The sequence below is a fragment of the Rhinoderma darwinii genome, chromosome 3 (genome assembly GCF_050947455.1).
Source record: "Rhinoderma darwinii isolate aRhiDar2 chromosome 3, aRhiDar2.hap1, whole genome shotgun sequence".
NCBI classification, from domain to species: Eukaryota; Metazoa; Chordata; class Amphibia; order Anura; family Rhinodermatidae; genus Rhinoderma; species Rhinoderma darwinii.
The window spans coordinates 183,470,178-183,483,879 of NC_134689.1; the positions used below are offsets into that span (position 1 = coordinate 183,470,178).

Sequence of the window (13,702 nt, forward strand, 5' to 3'; positions counted from 1 at the left end):
CCTCTCCAGGAGAAGTCAGTGACTACACTGTCCATATATGGACATTGAAGTCAGTGACTTCTCCTGGAATGTGGGGGGGGGATGGGTGCAACCTACAGGGGGCTGTGTGGCATCACCTACAGGGGACTTGGTGGTATCACCTACAGGGGACTTGGTGGCATCACCTACAGGGGGCTGGGTGGCATCAGCTACAGGGGGCTGGGTGGCATCACCTACAGGGGCTGGGTGGCATCACCTACAGGGGGCTAGGTGGCATCACCTACAGGGGGCTGGGTGGCATTACCTGCAGGGGGCTGGGTGGCATTACCTGCAGGGGGCTGGGTGGCATTACCAACAGGGAGCTGGGTGGCATTACCAACAGGGAGCTGGGTGGCATTACCTACAAGGGGCAGGGTGGCATTACCTACAAGGGGCAGGGTGGCATTACCTACAAGGGGCAGGGTGGCATTACCTACAAGGGGCAGGGTGGCATTACCTACAGGGGGCTGGGTGGCATTACCTGCAGGGGGCTGGGTGGCATTACCTGCAGGGGCTGGGCGGCATTACCTGCAGGGGGCTGGGTGGCATTACCTGCAGGGCGCTGGGTGGCATTACCTGCAGGGGCTGGGTGGCATTACCAACAGGGAGCTGGGTGGCATTATCAACAGGGAGCTGGGTGGCATTACCTACAAGGGGCAGGGTGGCATTACCTATAGGGGGCTGGGAGGCATTACCTATAGGGGGCTGGGTGGCATTACCTGCAGGGGGCTGGGTGGCATTACCTGCAGGGGGCTGGGTGGCATTACCTACAAAGGGCTGTGTGTGGCAACAAATTTACGGACAGGGAAGAAAACGGATGCAAAACGGGTCAAAATTGTCCGTTAAAAACGGCATTATGGCCCGGAACGGAATCGGAACGGATGCAAAACGGATGCAAACCGGCCGGGATAAACGGCCCATTTTATCGGCAGACACTTGGACCCTGTCGTGTGAATGAGGCGTAAGGCTGAGTTCACACGTTGCGGATTTGTCGCAGATTTTGTTGCGGTTTTGATGTAGATCTCACCCTTTTACATTGCAAAGTGTGAAATCTGCACTGAAAATCTGCATCAAATCCGCGACGTGTGAACTCAGCCTAAAGAGTCATACTTTTCAGGATGGAATTGCAGTAATTCTAAAAAGGAAACAATATTATAATATAATGAGTTTGAGGAAATTGATCCATTATATACACTACAAAATATAAATTATTATATTAAATTCTAGACATGAATCTAGAAGTACATATGGGGAATAAAATATTGTTGGAGCATCTATAAATACATAAATATGTCATCTATGGGAAATACACTATAGAGTATAAGCTATCTATTACGGATGGGGCAATGTAGCATCTGACACATACTAAGTAAACTTACGAAGAATAGAAAGTGTGGTTAAAAGGCAGCATGTTCTATGGTTAGTGTCTATTGAGCAAAAACTTTTTCTTTCCATGTAAGTTTAACAAAGCAGTAATCCATGTCAAAACTTTCTATCTTTTCTCTTTACAGTTGATGCTTATTGTGATTGGGGCTATCACAGTGGTTTCCATTTTGGAGCCTTACATCTTCTTGGCTACTGTCCCTGTGATTGTTTCTTTTGTTTTACTAAGATCATATTTTCTGCACACCTCCCAGCAACTGAAACAGTTAGAATCTGAAGGTAAGGGCAACAGAGATATATTATCTAAAATGCAAATATAACTTTCTTGGTGACACAATATTATATAGTCCTCTTCCAACATTTATTTATTCTTCTGTGGACCTAATATACATATTGATTTAGGTTGATCACATAGAATGCAGAGAGGAGGGTGTTTTAATGCTGATGTCAACAGATGAGGATTGACAGAACAATTGTTCATAGAGGCCCACACCCTAAATTCTTTTATATTCACAGACTTCACGTCTTAGGCGTGAAATGTGCCAGCTAAGGTTGTGCAGGTTACTAGGAGGCCAATATGTAAAATTCACCTTTTTAGCATGAATATTTACAGAAATGCAGGTCATAGAGTTAAACTTTATTGTTAACAAATGTGAAGTAAATGGGAGAAATGTATCAAAACTGGTGGAAAGGAAAAGTGGAGTCGTTGCCAACAGCTAGTAATTAAGTTGCAGGTTTTATTTAAAAAAAAAGGGCCTTCTTAACCCCTTAACGACCACCAATGCGCCTTTTCACGGCGCTTTGACATAAGCCCGGCACGGGTGTTCTGTGTCGGCTAAAGCGGGTGTCCGGCAGTCTAAGGCTGGGTTTACACGACCATGTTACGTCCATAATGGACGGAACGTATTTCGGCTGGAAGTCCCGGACCGAACACACTGCAGGGAGCCGGGCTCCTAGCATCATACTTATGTACGATGCTAGGAGTCCCTGCCTCGCTGCAGGACAACTCTCCCGTACTGTAATCATGTTTTCAGTACGGGACAGTAGTTCCACGGAGAGGCAGGGACTCCTAGCATCGTACATAACTATGATGCTAGGAGCCCGGCTCCCTGCACTGTGTTCGGTCCGGGACTAGCGGCCGAAATACGTTTCGTCCATTATGGACGTAATGTGCTCGTGTGAATCCAGCCTAAAGACAGCCGGACACCTGCACTAACGGGCAGGATTGATTTCAACATCGTTCTCACATGTTTAACCCCTTATATGCGGCGCTCAATAGCGAGCGCCGCATCCAAGTGGTTTTGGAGGGAAGGAGCTCCCTCTCTCACCACATTGGCACCCTGCAATTGCAATCGCAGGGTGCCAATGGCTTCTACGGCAGCCGGGGGGGGGGAGGCGTAACAAAGGCCCCCACGTCTGCCTGTAGTGGATACCTGCTAGGCCATGCCTGAGGCATGACCTAGCAGGTGCCTGTCAGTTTTACACTGACAGGGAATAATACGCTGCACTACAGAAGTATTTGGTATCGCCGTGTCCGTAGCGACCCCACCTATAAAGCGATTACATTATTTAACCAGCACGGTGAATGCCGTAAAAAAATAAAATAAAAAACAATGTCAGAATTGCTGTTTTCTGTACATCCTGCCTTCAAAAAAATGTAAAAGAAGTGATCTAAATATCGCATGTACTCCAAAATGGTACCAATAAAAACTAGAAGTCATCCCACAAAAAAACAAGCCCTCATTCAGCTGCATCGGTGTAAAAATAAAACAATTATGGCACTTAAAACATGGCGACACAAAAACAAAGAAATTTTGAAAAAAATGTGTTTTTATTGTGTAAATGTAAAGGATCTGCCAGGCACTGCTTCAGGGTTAACTCCCAGAATTAATCAGTCAACACCTGAGTGTACATCCCTGAGACAGACACCAGCTTCCTCCACTCAGGCTGGCAGGCTTAGGAGTGGGAGAGCCTATCGCAACCTGGCCAGACTCAGCTAGCTCCCGCCCTCGGTCTATTTAAGCCTGCTCTTCCTGTCCATCTGTGCTTGTGAATTCTTTCCTTGAGGTTTCCTGGCCCAGCTACAGCTCCTGCTACTTTTTGATCCTGCTCCATACAGACCCCGGCTTACCGACTACTCTTCTGCTTTTCGCTTTGTACCTCGCACTCTCCTGGCTTGACTCGGCTCGTTCACTACTCTGTTGCTCACGGTGTTTCCGCGAGCAACCGCCCATTTCCCTTGCTTGTATTCCCTTGTTTGTTTGTCGTGTTTGTCATGCACTTACTGAGCGCAGGGACCGCCGCCCAGTTGTACCCCGTCGTCTAGGGCGGGTCGTTGCAAGTAGGCAGGGACAGAGTGGCGGGTAGATTAGGGCTCACTTGTCCGTTTCCCTACCCCCCCCACCTTTACAAATTCACAAGCCCTATACCTAGTCTACCCTGGTCCCTGACACCATTATGGAACCCCGTGAAACCCTGGCTCAGCAAATGCAGGGTCTCTCCCTACAGGTCCAGGCCCTGGCTCAGAGGGTCAACCAGCCTGATGCTACCTTGGTAGTTCCCCTCACCGCACCCCTTGAACCCCACCTCAAGTTGCCCGACCGGTTCTCAGGTGACCGGAGGGCTTTTCTCTCCTTTCGGGAGAGTTGTAAGCTTTACTTTCGCTTAAAGCCTCACTCCTCAGGTTCTGAGAGCCAGCGGGTGGGTATAATTATGTCCCGGCTCCAGGAAGGGCCCCAAGAGTGGGCCTTCTCCTTGGCTCCTGGCGCCCCTGAACTTTCCTCCGTTGATTGTTTCTTTTCTGCCCTCGGACTTATTTATGACGAGACTGACAGAACTGCCTTTGCCGAGAGTCAGCTGGTGACCTTACGTCAGGGTAAGAGACCTGTTGAGGAGTATTGCTCTGACTTTCGGAAGTGGTGCGTAGCTTCTCGGTGGAATGACCCTGCCTTAAGGTGCCAGTTTAGGTTGGGTCTGTCGAACGCCCTGAAAGACCTGCTAGTTAGTTATCCCTCTTCTGACTCCTTAGACCAGGTTATGGCTTTAGTGGTACGACTTGACCGACGTCTCAGGGAACGACAACGTGAACGTTTATGTGTTTTTTCCTCCAACTCCCCCATGATGCCTCCCGAAGTCCCGTTGCTTCGTTTCTCCCCTAAAGACTCAGAAATACCTATGCAACTCGGGGCCTCCGTGTCCCCTCAACAACGTAGAGAATTCCGCAGGAAGAATGGTCTCTGCTTCTACTGTGGGGATGTCAAGCATCAAGTAAACAACTGTCCCAAGCGTAAGAATGCTGCCAGAGAGCTCCCGCGTCTAAGTGATCATCGGGGAGGTCACTTGGGCGCACAGGTATTTCCCGTAAATATGAAACGTACTAAGATATTGCTTCCCTTTCAGGTCTCTTTTGGTGGTAGGTCTGCTACCGGCAGTGCCTTCGTGGATTCAGGGTCCTCTACTAATATCATGTCTGTGGAATTTGCTATGTCTCTCGCTATGCCTCTGATTGATTTGCCTAAACCTGTTCCGGTAGTGGGTATCGACTCCACTCCTCTTGCTAATGGTTATTTTACACAGCATACCCCTGTTTTTGAACTCCTTGTTGGCTCCATGCATTTGGAGCAATGCTCGGTACTATTGATGCAGGGATTATCGTACGATTTTGTTCTAGGTCTTCCCTGGTTGCAGTTGCATAATCCTACGTTTGACTGGAATACTGGGGAGCTAACCAAATGGGGTAATGAATGTTGTACGTCATGTTTTTCTGTTAATTCTATTTCTCCCCCTAAGGAGGTGAATACGCTACCCGAGTTTGTTCAGGACTTCGCTGATGTTTTCTCTAAAGAGGCCTCCGAAGTATTACCGCCTCATAGAGAATACGATTGCGCTATCGAATTGGTACCAGGAGCTAAGCTTCCTAAGGGTAGGATATTTAACCTTTCTTGTCCCGAACGTGAAGCCATGAGGGAGTATATCCAGGAATCCCTGGCCAAGGGTTACATTCGTCCCTCTTCTTCTCCGGTAGGTGCTGGCTTCTTCTTCGTAGGGAAGAAGGATGGGGGTCTTAGGCCATGCATTGACTACCGTGGCCTGAATAAGGTCACGGTAAGGAACCAGTATCCCCTTCCTTTGATTCCTGATCTCTTTAATCAGGTTCAGGGGGCCCAATGGTTCTCTAAATTGGATCTACGGGGGGCGTATAACCTTATTCGCATCAAAGAGGGGGATGAGTGGAAGACTGCGTTTAACACGCCCGAAGGCCATTTCGAATACCTCGTCATGCCCTTTGGGTTGTGCAATGCCCCTGCGGTCTTCCAGAACTTCATAAATGAGATTTTGAGAAATTACCTGGGGATATTTCTTGTAGTGTACCTTGATGACATATTGGTGTTTTCCAGGGACTGGTCCTCCCACATAGAGCATGTCAGGAAAGTGCTCCAGGTCCTTCGAGAAAACAAACTGTTTGCCAAAATCGAAAAATGTGTATTTGGGGTACAGGAGATACCATTTTTAGGTCAAATCCTCACTCCTCATGAATTCCGCATGGACCCTGCCAAGGTTCAGGCTGTGGCTGAATGGGTCCAACCTGCCTCCCTGAAAGCGCTACAGTGTTTTTTGGGGTTCGCTAACTATTACAGGAGATTTATTGCTAACTTCTCGGTCGTCGCTAAGCCTCTTACGGACCTCACTCGCAAGGGTGCTGATGTCCTCCATTGGCCCCCTGAGGCCGTCCAGGCTTTTGAGACCCTCAAGAAGTGCTTTATCTCGGCCCCCGTGCTGGTTCAGCCCAACCAAAGGGAGCCATTTATTGTGGAGGTTGACGCGTCCGAGGTGGGAGTGGGGGCCGTCTTGTCCCAGGGTACCAGCTCCCTCACCCATCTCCGCCCCTGTGCTTACTTTTCTAGGAAGTTTTCGCCCACGGAGTGTAACTATGATATTGGCAACCGCGAACTTTTAGCCATTAAATGGGCATTTGAAGAGTGGCGCCACTTCCTGGAGGGGGCTAGGCACCAGGTAACGGTCCTTACCGACCACAAGAATCTGGTTTTCCTAGAATCTGCCCGGAGGCTAAACCCGAGACAAGCTCGATGGGCGTTGTTTTTTACCAGATTCAATTTTTTGGTTACCTATAGGGCCGGGTCTAAAAATATTAAGGCGGATGCACTGTCGCGTAGCTTCATGGCCAGCCCTCCTTCGGAGGAAGATCCTGTTTGTATTTTGCCTCCAGGTATAGTCATTTCCTCTATCGAGTCCGATTTAGTCTCTGAAATTGCTGCTGATCAAGGTTCAGCTCCTGGGAACCTTCCTGAGAACAAGCTGTTTGTTCCCCTGCAATTCCGGCTAAGGGTACTTAGGGAAAATCACGACTCCGCACTATCTGGCCATCCAGGCATCCTGGGTACCAAACACCTCATTACCAGAAATTATTGGTGGCCTGGTTTGCCTAAAGACGTTAAGGCCTACGTCGCCGCCTGTGAGGTTTGTACCAGGTCCAAGACTCCCAGGTCCCGACCAGCGGGCTTACTGCGTTCGTTGCCCATTCCCCAGAGACCTTGGACACATATCTCCATGGATTTTATCACCGATTTGCCTCCATCCCAAGGCAAGTCGGTGGTGTGGGTGGTGGTAGACCGCTTCAGTAAAATGTGCCACTTTGTGCCCCTCAAGAAACTACCCAACGCCAAGACGTTGGCTACCTTGTTTATCAAACACATCCTGCGTCTCCATGGGGTCCCAGTCAATATTGTTTCTGACAGAGGGGTACAATTTGTTTCATTGTTTTGGAGAGCCTTCTGTAATAAGTTGGGGATTGATCTGTCCTTCTCCTCTGCCTTCCATCCTGAAACCAATGGCCAAACGGAGAGGACTAATCAGTCTCTAGAACAATACTTAAGATGTTTTGTCTCTGACTGTCAATTTGATTGGGTTTCTTTCATTCCCCTCGCCGAATTTTCCCTTAATAACCGGGTCAGTAACTCGTCAGGGGTCTCTCCCTTTTTCTGTAATTTTGGGTTTAATCCACGGTTCTCCTCCGTTTCACCTGGTTGTTCCAACAATCCCGAGGTGGAGGTCGTTCATCGGGATCTGTGCACAGTCTGGGCCCAGGTTCAGAAGAACCTAGAGGCGTCCCAGAGCATACAGAAGGCTCAGGCCGATAGAAGACGCTCTGCTAACCCCCTGTTTGTGGTCGGGGATCTGGTGTGGTTGTCATCCAGGAACTTGCGTCTCAAGGTTCCGTCCAAAAAGTTTGCTCCCCGGTTTATTGGGCCGTATAAGGTCATTGAGGTCCTCAGTCCTGTCTCTTTCCGGCTGGAGTTACCCCCGTCTTTTCGTATACACAACGTGTTTCATGCCTCCCTCCTGAAACGCTGCTCCCCGTCCTTGGCCCCCTCGAGGAAACCTCCTGTTCCCGTCCTCACCCCTGAGGGGGTGGAATTTGAGGTGGCCAGGATCGTGGACAGCAAGATGGTCCAAGGCTCCCTCCAGTACCTGGTCCATTGGAGAGGATACGGGCCCGAGGAGAGGACTTGGGTACCCGCCCGGGATGTTCACGCTGGGGTATTGGTCAGGAGGTTCCACCTGCGTTTCCCCAGTAAGCCAGGTCCACTTAGAAAGGGTCCGGTGGCCCCTCATAAAAGGGGGGGTACTGTAAAGGATCTGCCAGGCACTGCTTCAGGGTTAACTCCCAGAATTAATCAGTCAACACCTGAGTGTACATCCCTGAGACAGACACCAGCTTCCTCCACTCAGGCTGGCAGGCTTAGGAGTGGGAGAGCCTATCGCAACCTGGCCAGACTCAGCTAGCTCCCGCCCTCGGTCTATTTAAGCCTGCTCTTCCTGTCCATCTGTGCTTGTGAATTCTTTCCTTGAGGTTTCCTGGCCCAGCTACAGCTCCTGCTACTTTTTGATCCTGCTCCATACAGACCCCGGCTTACCGACTACTCTTCTGCTTTTCGCTTTGTACCTCGCACTCTCCTGGCTTGACTCGGCTCGTTCACTACTCTGTTGCTCACGGTGTTTCCGCGAGCAACCGCCCATTTCCCTTGCTTGTATTCCCTTGTTTGTTTGTCATGCACTTACTGAGCGCAGGGACCGCCGCCCAGTTGTACCCCGTCGTCTAGGGCGGGTCGTTGCAAGTAGGCAGGGACAGAGTGGCGGGTAGATTAGGGCTCACTTGTCCGTTTCCCTACCCCCCCCACCATTACAGTAAAAGTAGTAAAACATACAAAATATTTATAAATTTATCATCGCCACAATCGTAATGACCCACTGAATAAAGTTATTATGTTATTTATACCACACAGTAAACAGCATAAATCTAAGACGCAAAAAAGTGGCGAAATTTATGGGTTTTTTTCTATTACCCCCCAAAAAAAGTTAATAAAAGTTAATCAATAAATTATATGTACCCCAAAACGGTGCTATTAAAAATTACAACTTGGCCCGCAAAAAACAAGACTTTATACAGCTACGTCGACGCAAAAATTCAAAAGTTAGAACTCTATGATTGCGACGATGGAAAAACGCAAAAAATAGCCTGGTCATTAAGGTTTAAAATAGTTTAGTCATTAAGGGTTTAAATAAGAGCTAAAATCAGATTTATTTCTACGGGTTACTGCTTTATTTTTCCTTTGCATCATCTTTGATAAATATCAACCAATGTTTCATGAAATCCTCATTATACGGATCTGTTCTGATAATCTGTTATTTCACAGTTCTGCCCATCAGCTAAACCTAAGGACACACAAACTGTGACTCATTGAGCAATTGGAGCATATCATATAGAGACTGACATGTAAGAAGAATGAAACTTCTCATTCGTTCTAATAAGTAGTTTGCTGACTAAAAACTGGGTAGATCACTTTATTTGGGACACTAAATAATTATATTACAATTATGATGATGATCCTAAAAACAACCTTAACGTATAAATTCATTTTGGTAAACATAACTGAACCTACACTTTTTTTTAGGGTTAGATTATAGAAAAATTCCCCAAAAAGAGATTCCAGCACAGCACTCACCATTAAAAAATCTGTTTTATTTTGACACGCAGTAAAATCAATTCATGGTACCACAAGAGTATAGTAAGGTATGATTCCCCTGGCCAATGGGCACCATCTCAAGGTTCACATATGTATATGCAAGAAACTTCTTTACTTTGATAGCTTCCCTAAACACAGGATACATAATGCTTCAATGAAGCAAATAATTTCCACCCGAATCACCCGAGTTAATAATCTGTAGGATATTAGGTTTTTATTATTTCATGGAAAAACAAATCCATGTGGAGACTCCATGAGAAGAGATACATTCATCTTGACATTCTGGCACTGGCGTTTTCCATGGGATAATGAACTGCTACCATGCTATGGATTATAAACTCTGGCAGTACGGGTGAATATTATCTATTTCATTGAAGCATTGTGTATACTGCGATTTATGAATTTAGCAAATTAATTTTTTTTTGCATAAAGAACTGTGGAGGAGTGAGTTAATCCTCTTTTTGCACCTGTGCCGTAGATGCCTTGAGGTTTAATGGATCCAAATCTTTTATTTGTTTAACTTCTCAAGTCCTCATGACAACGGAAATAACCTTACTGTCCTTGTACTGCATGAGGTTTTTTTTTTACTGTGTGTCAAAACTTACTGTATTTTAATGGTAAGTGCCCTTGTGGACTTTATTGGAATTATTTATTGGAATTGTATATTGTATAAAATATTTGCAAACTTATTTCCAAATAGTGAGTCAAATATCCACTTTTTGTACAATTTCATAAAAAGCTTAAATTACTGGAATTGCTTCCTTTATAAGCGTTTAATACTTAATGCAATTTTAAATGAGGAAATGGTCGTATGCTGGTAAGGAATTTCTAGGCATTCAGAGATGCAGCGTGATGTGTGAATGGCCTGCTCATGTCTATTTAGTTATTTTGTGTAATAAATAATGTAACTTCTAATGTAATGGAGTTTATTACTGTGTAATTCCTTCCATCAGACATTGTTTGCGTCTATGGGAGTATGGTATAGGGTGCCTGATTGAGTCTGTATGACAGTGCACGTAGGCTGTGCAGCTCCGTAGTAAGGAGCCCAGCAACCTCCGTGCAATGCTGCACAGACCGCAGTCCCCATGTTAGGGACCTTAAAGGCCAGTTCCTCAGGAGCATATTTGTAAATGTGCGTAATATGAATCAAACTACGCCTATATTAAGGATCGTATTGCATCAGTATTTCATCATCAGTACAGATGGCATATTGCAGATCCATAATACTAATGGGCTGACTTCTAGAAAGGAAATTTAATTACATAAGGCAGACACTTTGAAATACAGATGCAATACTGATAACATACTGATGCTATATAGATGACATACGTATGCATCCATATTTTGAGCACTTTCCATAGACTTAAATGGGCGTTTTCATATGCAAAACAAATAAAAGTTGCACATTCAGACACTTATTCATATTGGCAACGACTATCCTTAAGGGTATGGCCACACGAAGCATAAACACTGCTGAAATTCCTCAGCATTTTCTCAACCTAAATTGACATTATGCGGAATAAGATTCCATAGAGAATGTCAATTTCCGCATGTCTTTTCTGTGGGTTTTTGCCACAGCGTGTAAATGAGATTTGTTTAAATCTCATTAACCTTCAGGCTACTGTAAATGCTGCGGAATTTCCGCACAGAAAATCTGGACAAAAATCCTCAGCGTTTAAGCTACATGTGGCCGTACCCTTAGGCTATGTTCACACGGCTTATTTTCTGCCGTTTTTTTTATTTTTAAAAAACGGTTGAAAAATTGTAAGCAGAACGCCTCCAAACATCTGCCCATTGATTTCAATTTTGTGGATAGGTAATAATTGTCGATTCTGGGAATACCCCTTTAAATCTTTCTTGGCGGAATGGAAAAAAACTGAAATTCCTTAATATTTTTTGCATTAAAAATTTTGCATCGTTCACCGTGCAGCATAAATAGCATATTACCTTAATTCTATGGGTTATGGATTATGATGATACCAGATATGCATAGTTTTTTTCTATGTTTAGATACTTTTTGCACAATAAAAGCACATTTAATGTAAAAAAAGCTAATTCACCGATGTTTTTTTGCATTTTTTATTTATGCAGTTTACCGTGTAGTTTAAATAACAGTTTAAATTTATTATACAGGTCGTTACAGTTTCGGCGATACCAAATATATGTATTTTTTATAAAACTTTTGCAAAATAAATCCACTTTTAACAAAATGGTTTTATTTTATTTTACTGTAAACACTTTTTTTTCATAAACTTTATTTAATTACATTTTTAGTCCCACTAGATTTCTAACCACCTAGAACGCACAGTCGCTATTGACAATGGCATCTAACGAATTAAACGGATTGGAATTGACTCTGATCCCAGCCATTGCAGCACGATGTCGGCTGTGCTAGCGCCATCCAGTGGATGTAACTGTATGTCTATTTGTAGGAATGTAACGCTAAAATGGACGTATAATTACGTTCAAATGCGTGAAGAGGTTAAAAAGGCTTTATTATATTAAAAAATATATTTAAAAAAAAAGGATACATAATTGGTATCGCCACATCGTAACAACCTTGAAATATAATCACCACGTCCCCCTCACAAAAAACAAAATAAAAAGCGATTAAAAGTTTGTATGTATCCCAAGACGGTACCAATAAAAACATCAACTCAACCCCAAAAAAAACACATCCTCACTTATCCTCATCAACAGAAATATGAAAAAGTTATGGTTCTAGTAGGTCAAACTGGCCATCAGATGCAATTCACTGCAGATCGAAAGTGCCCTGATTACCCTTAAAAGCCATGTATTACACTCTGAGGTCTAATAGGACTGTATCCAACCCCTTTCAAGCTCTTTAATGCCAAGACAGCATTAGTAATGTCAAAGTGACAGCAACATATATGGCTATGGGTAAACGGATGGTAGCCAGTGCTAACAAAGAGCCAGTTTCAGATTTTTTTATGCCTTTTAAAATTAAAAAAGGGTCCACAAATTGTCAGTTTTGATGGCAAATAAAATATACAAAACATCGAGTGATGTCACGCATGTGACATCTGTATCAGCAGGCAGCGGCACGCTATTAACACCATAATTTAAATTTAAAATCTATTTAATTGAAAAAAAAAAATGTAACAACTTGGACACAGACTAAGGCCTCATGCACACAAACGTATTTTTTTTCCTCCCGTAAATACTGGCGTAAATACGGGTCCTTGGTCACACGTATTCGACCCGTATTGCACCAGTATTTACGGACCCGTGCCCGTAAATACGGGTCCGGTGTCACCAGTATTCTGCCCGTATTTACGGGCACGTTTTCGCTGCAAAATTGCACTGCACTAATCGGCAACCCGATTACTGAATGGGGCCTATGTTACTGAATGGGGCCGTTCAGACTTTCAGTGAATTTCACGCAGCGTATGTCCGCTGCGTGAAACGCACGACATGTCCTATATTTGGCCGTGTTTTGCGCTGCGCGCACGCCACCCGTGATTTGCGCAACAGCAGTAAAAACAATGAATGAATACAGAAAAGCAGCACGTGCTTTTCTGTTTGTAAACATTAAAACCAGAGTGTCATCATGATGCCGGCTGCGCACCATATGCTGATGACACGGACCTTTTGCGCGTGCAAAACGCAGCGTTTTTTGCGCCCGAAAAACGGACAAGTCCGTGTGAATAAGGCCTTAAGTATAACAGCCCTGCTGCTGTATAAATTCTTGATGCTGAACAATATGAATTTTTTTGGGGCACTTTTACGTATTTGCAAAAACAATGAGTGACGTGACATACTGTCTGTGACGTCTGTATGGGTAGGCAGCGGCACGCTATCAGGACCAGGATTAAAGGGGTTGTCCAGTCATAGGAAATTTATGGCCTTTCATCAGGATAGGCCATCAATATCTGATCGGTGGGAGTCCGACTCCCGGCACCCCGGTTGATCAGCTGTTTTGAAGGTGGAGCGGCTCTTGTACGAGTGCTGCTTCCCCTTCATTACTGTCAATGCTCGTACTGTGAATCACTGACACAATTGTAGTGGCGATTCACAGTATTAAAGCTACATGTGTGTCGGCGATTAACAGTTCGAGCAGATAATGAATGAAGGGGAAACAGCGCCCGTACGGGAGTTGGACCCCCAGCAATAAAATATTGATGGCCTATCCTGAGGACAGTCCATTAATTTGTTATGACTGGACAACTCCTTTAATATTATTGAACATGATTTGTGAATGATGTGATGAAGATTGGTGATTCACAATCAGAAAT

At 45.0% G+C, this 13,702-nt stretch overlaps 1 protein-coding gene across 1 annotated transcript in view; it reads left to right on the plus strand.

Moving 5' to 3' along the window:
* Positions 1–13,702, plus strand: part of CFTR (CF transmembrane conductance regulator) — a 214,717-nt gene that overhangs the window by 146,328 nt on the left and 54,687 nt on the right. The window contains exon 19 of the mRNA XM_075857129.1: positions 1,530–1,680. Within this exon, the coding sequence (XP_075713244.1) occupies positions 1,530–1,680 (151 nt within the window). The remainder of the gene's footprint in view (positions 1–1,529; positions 1,681–13,702) is intronic.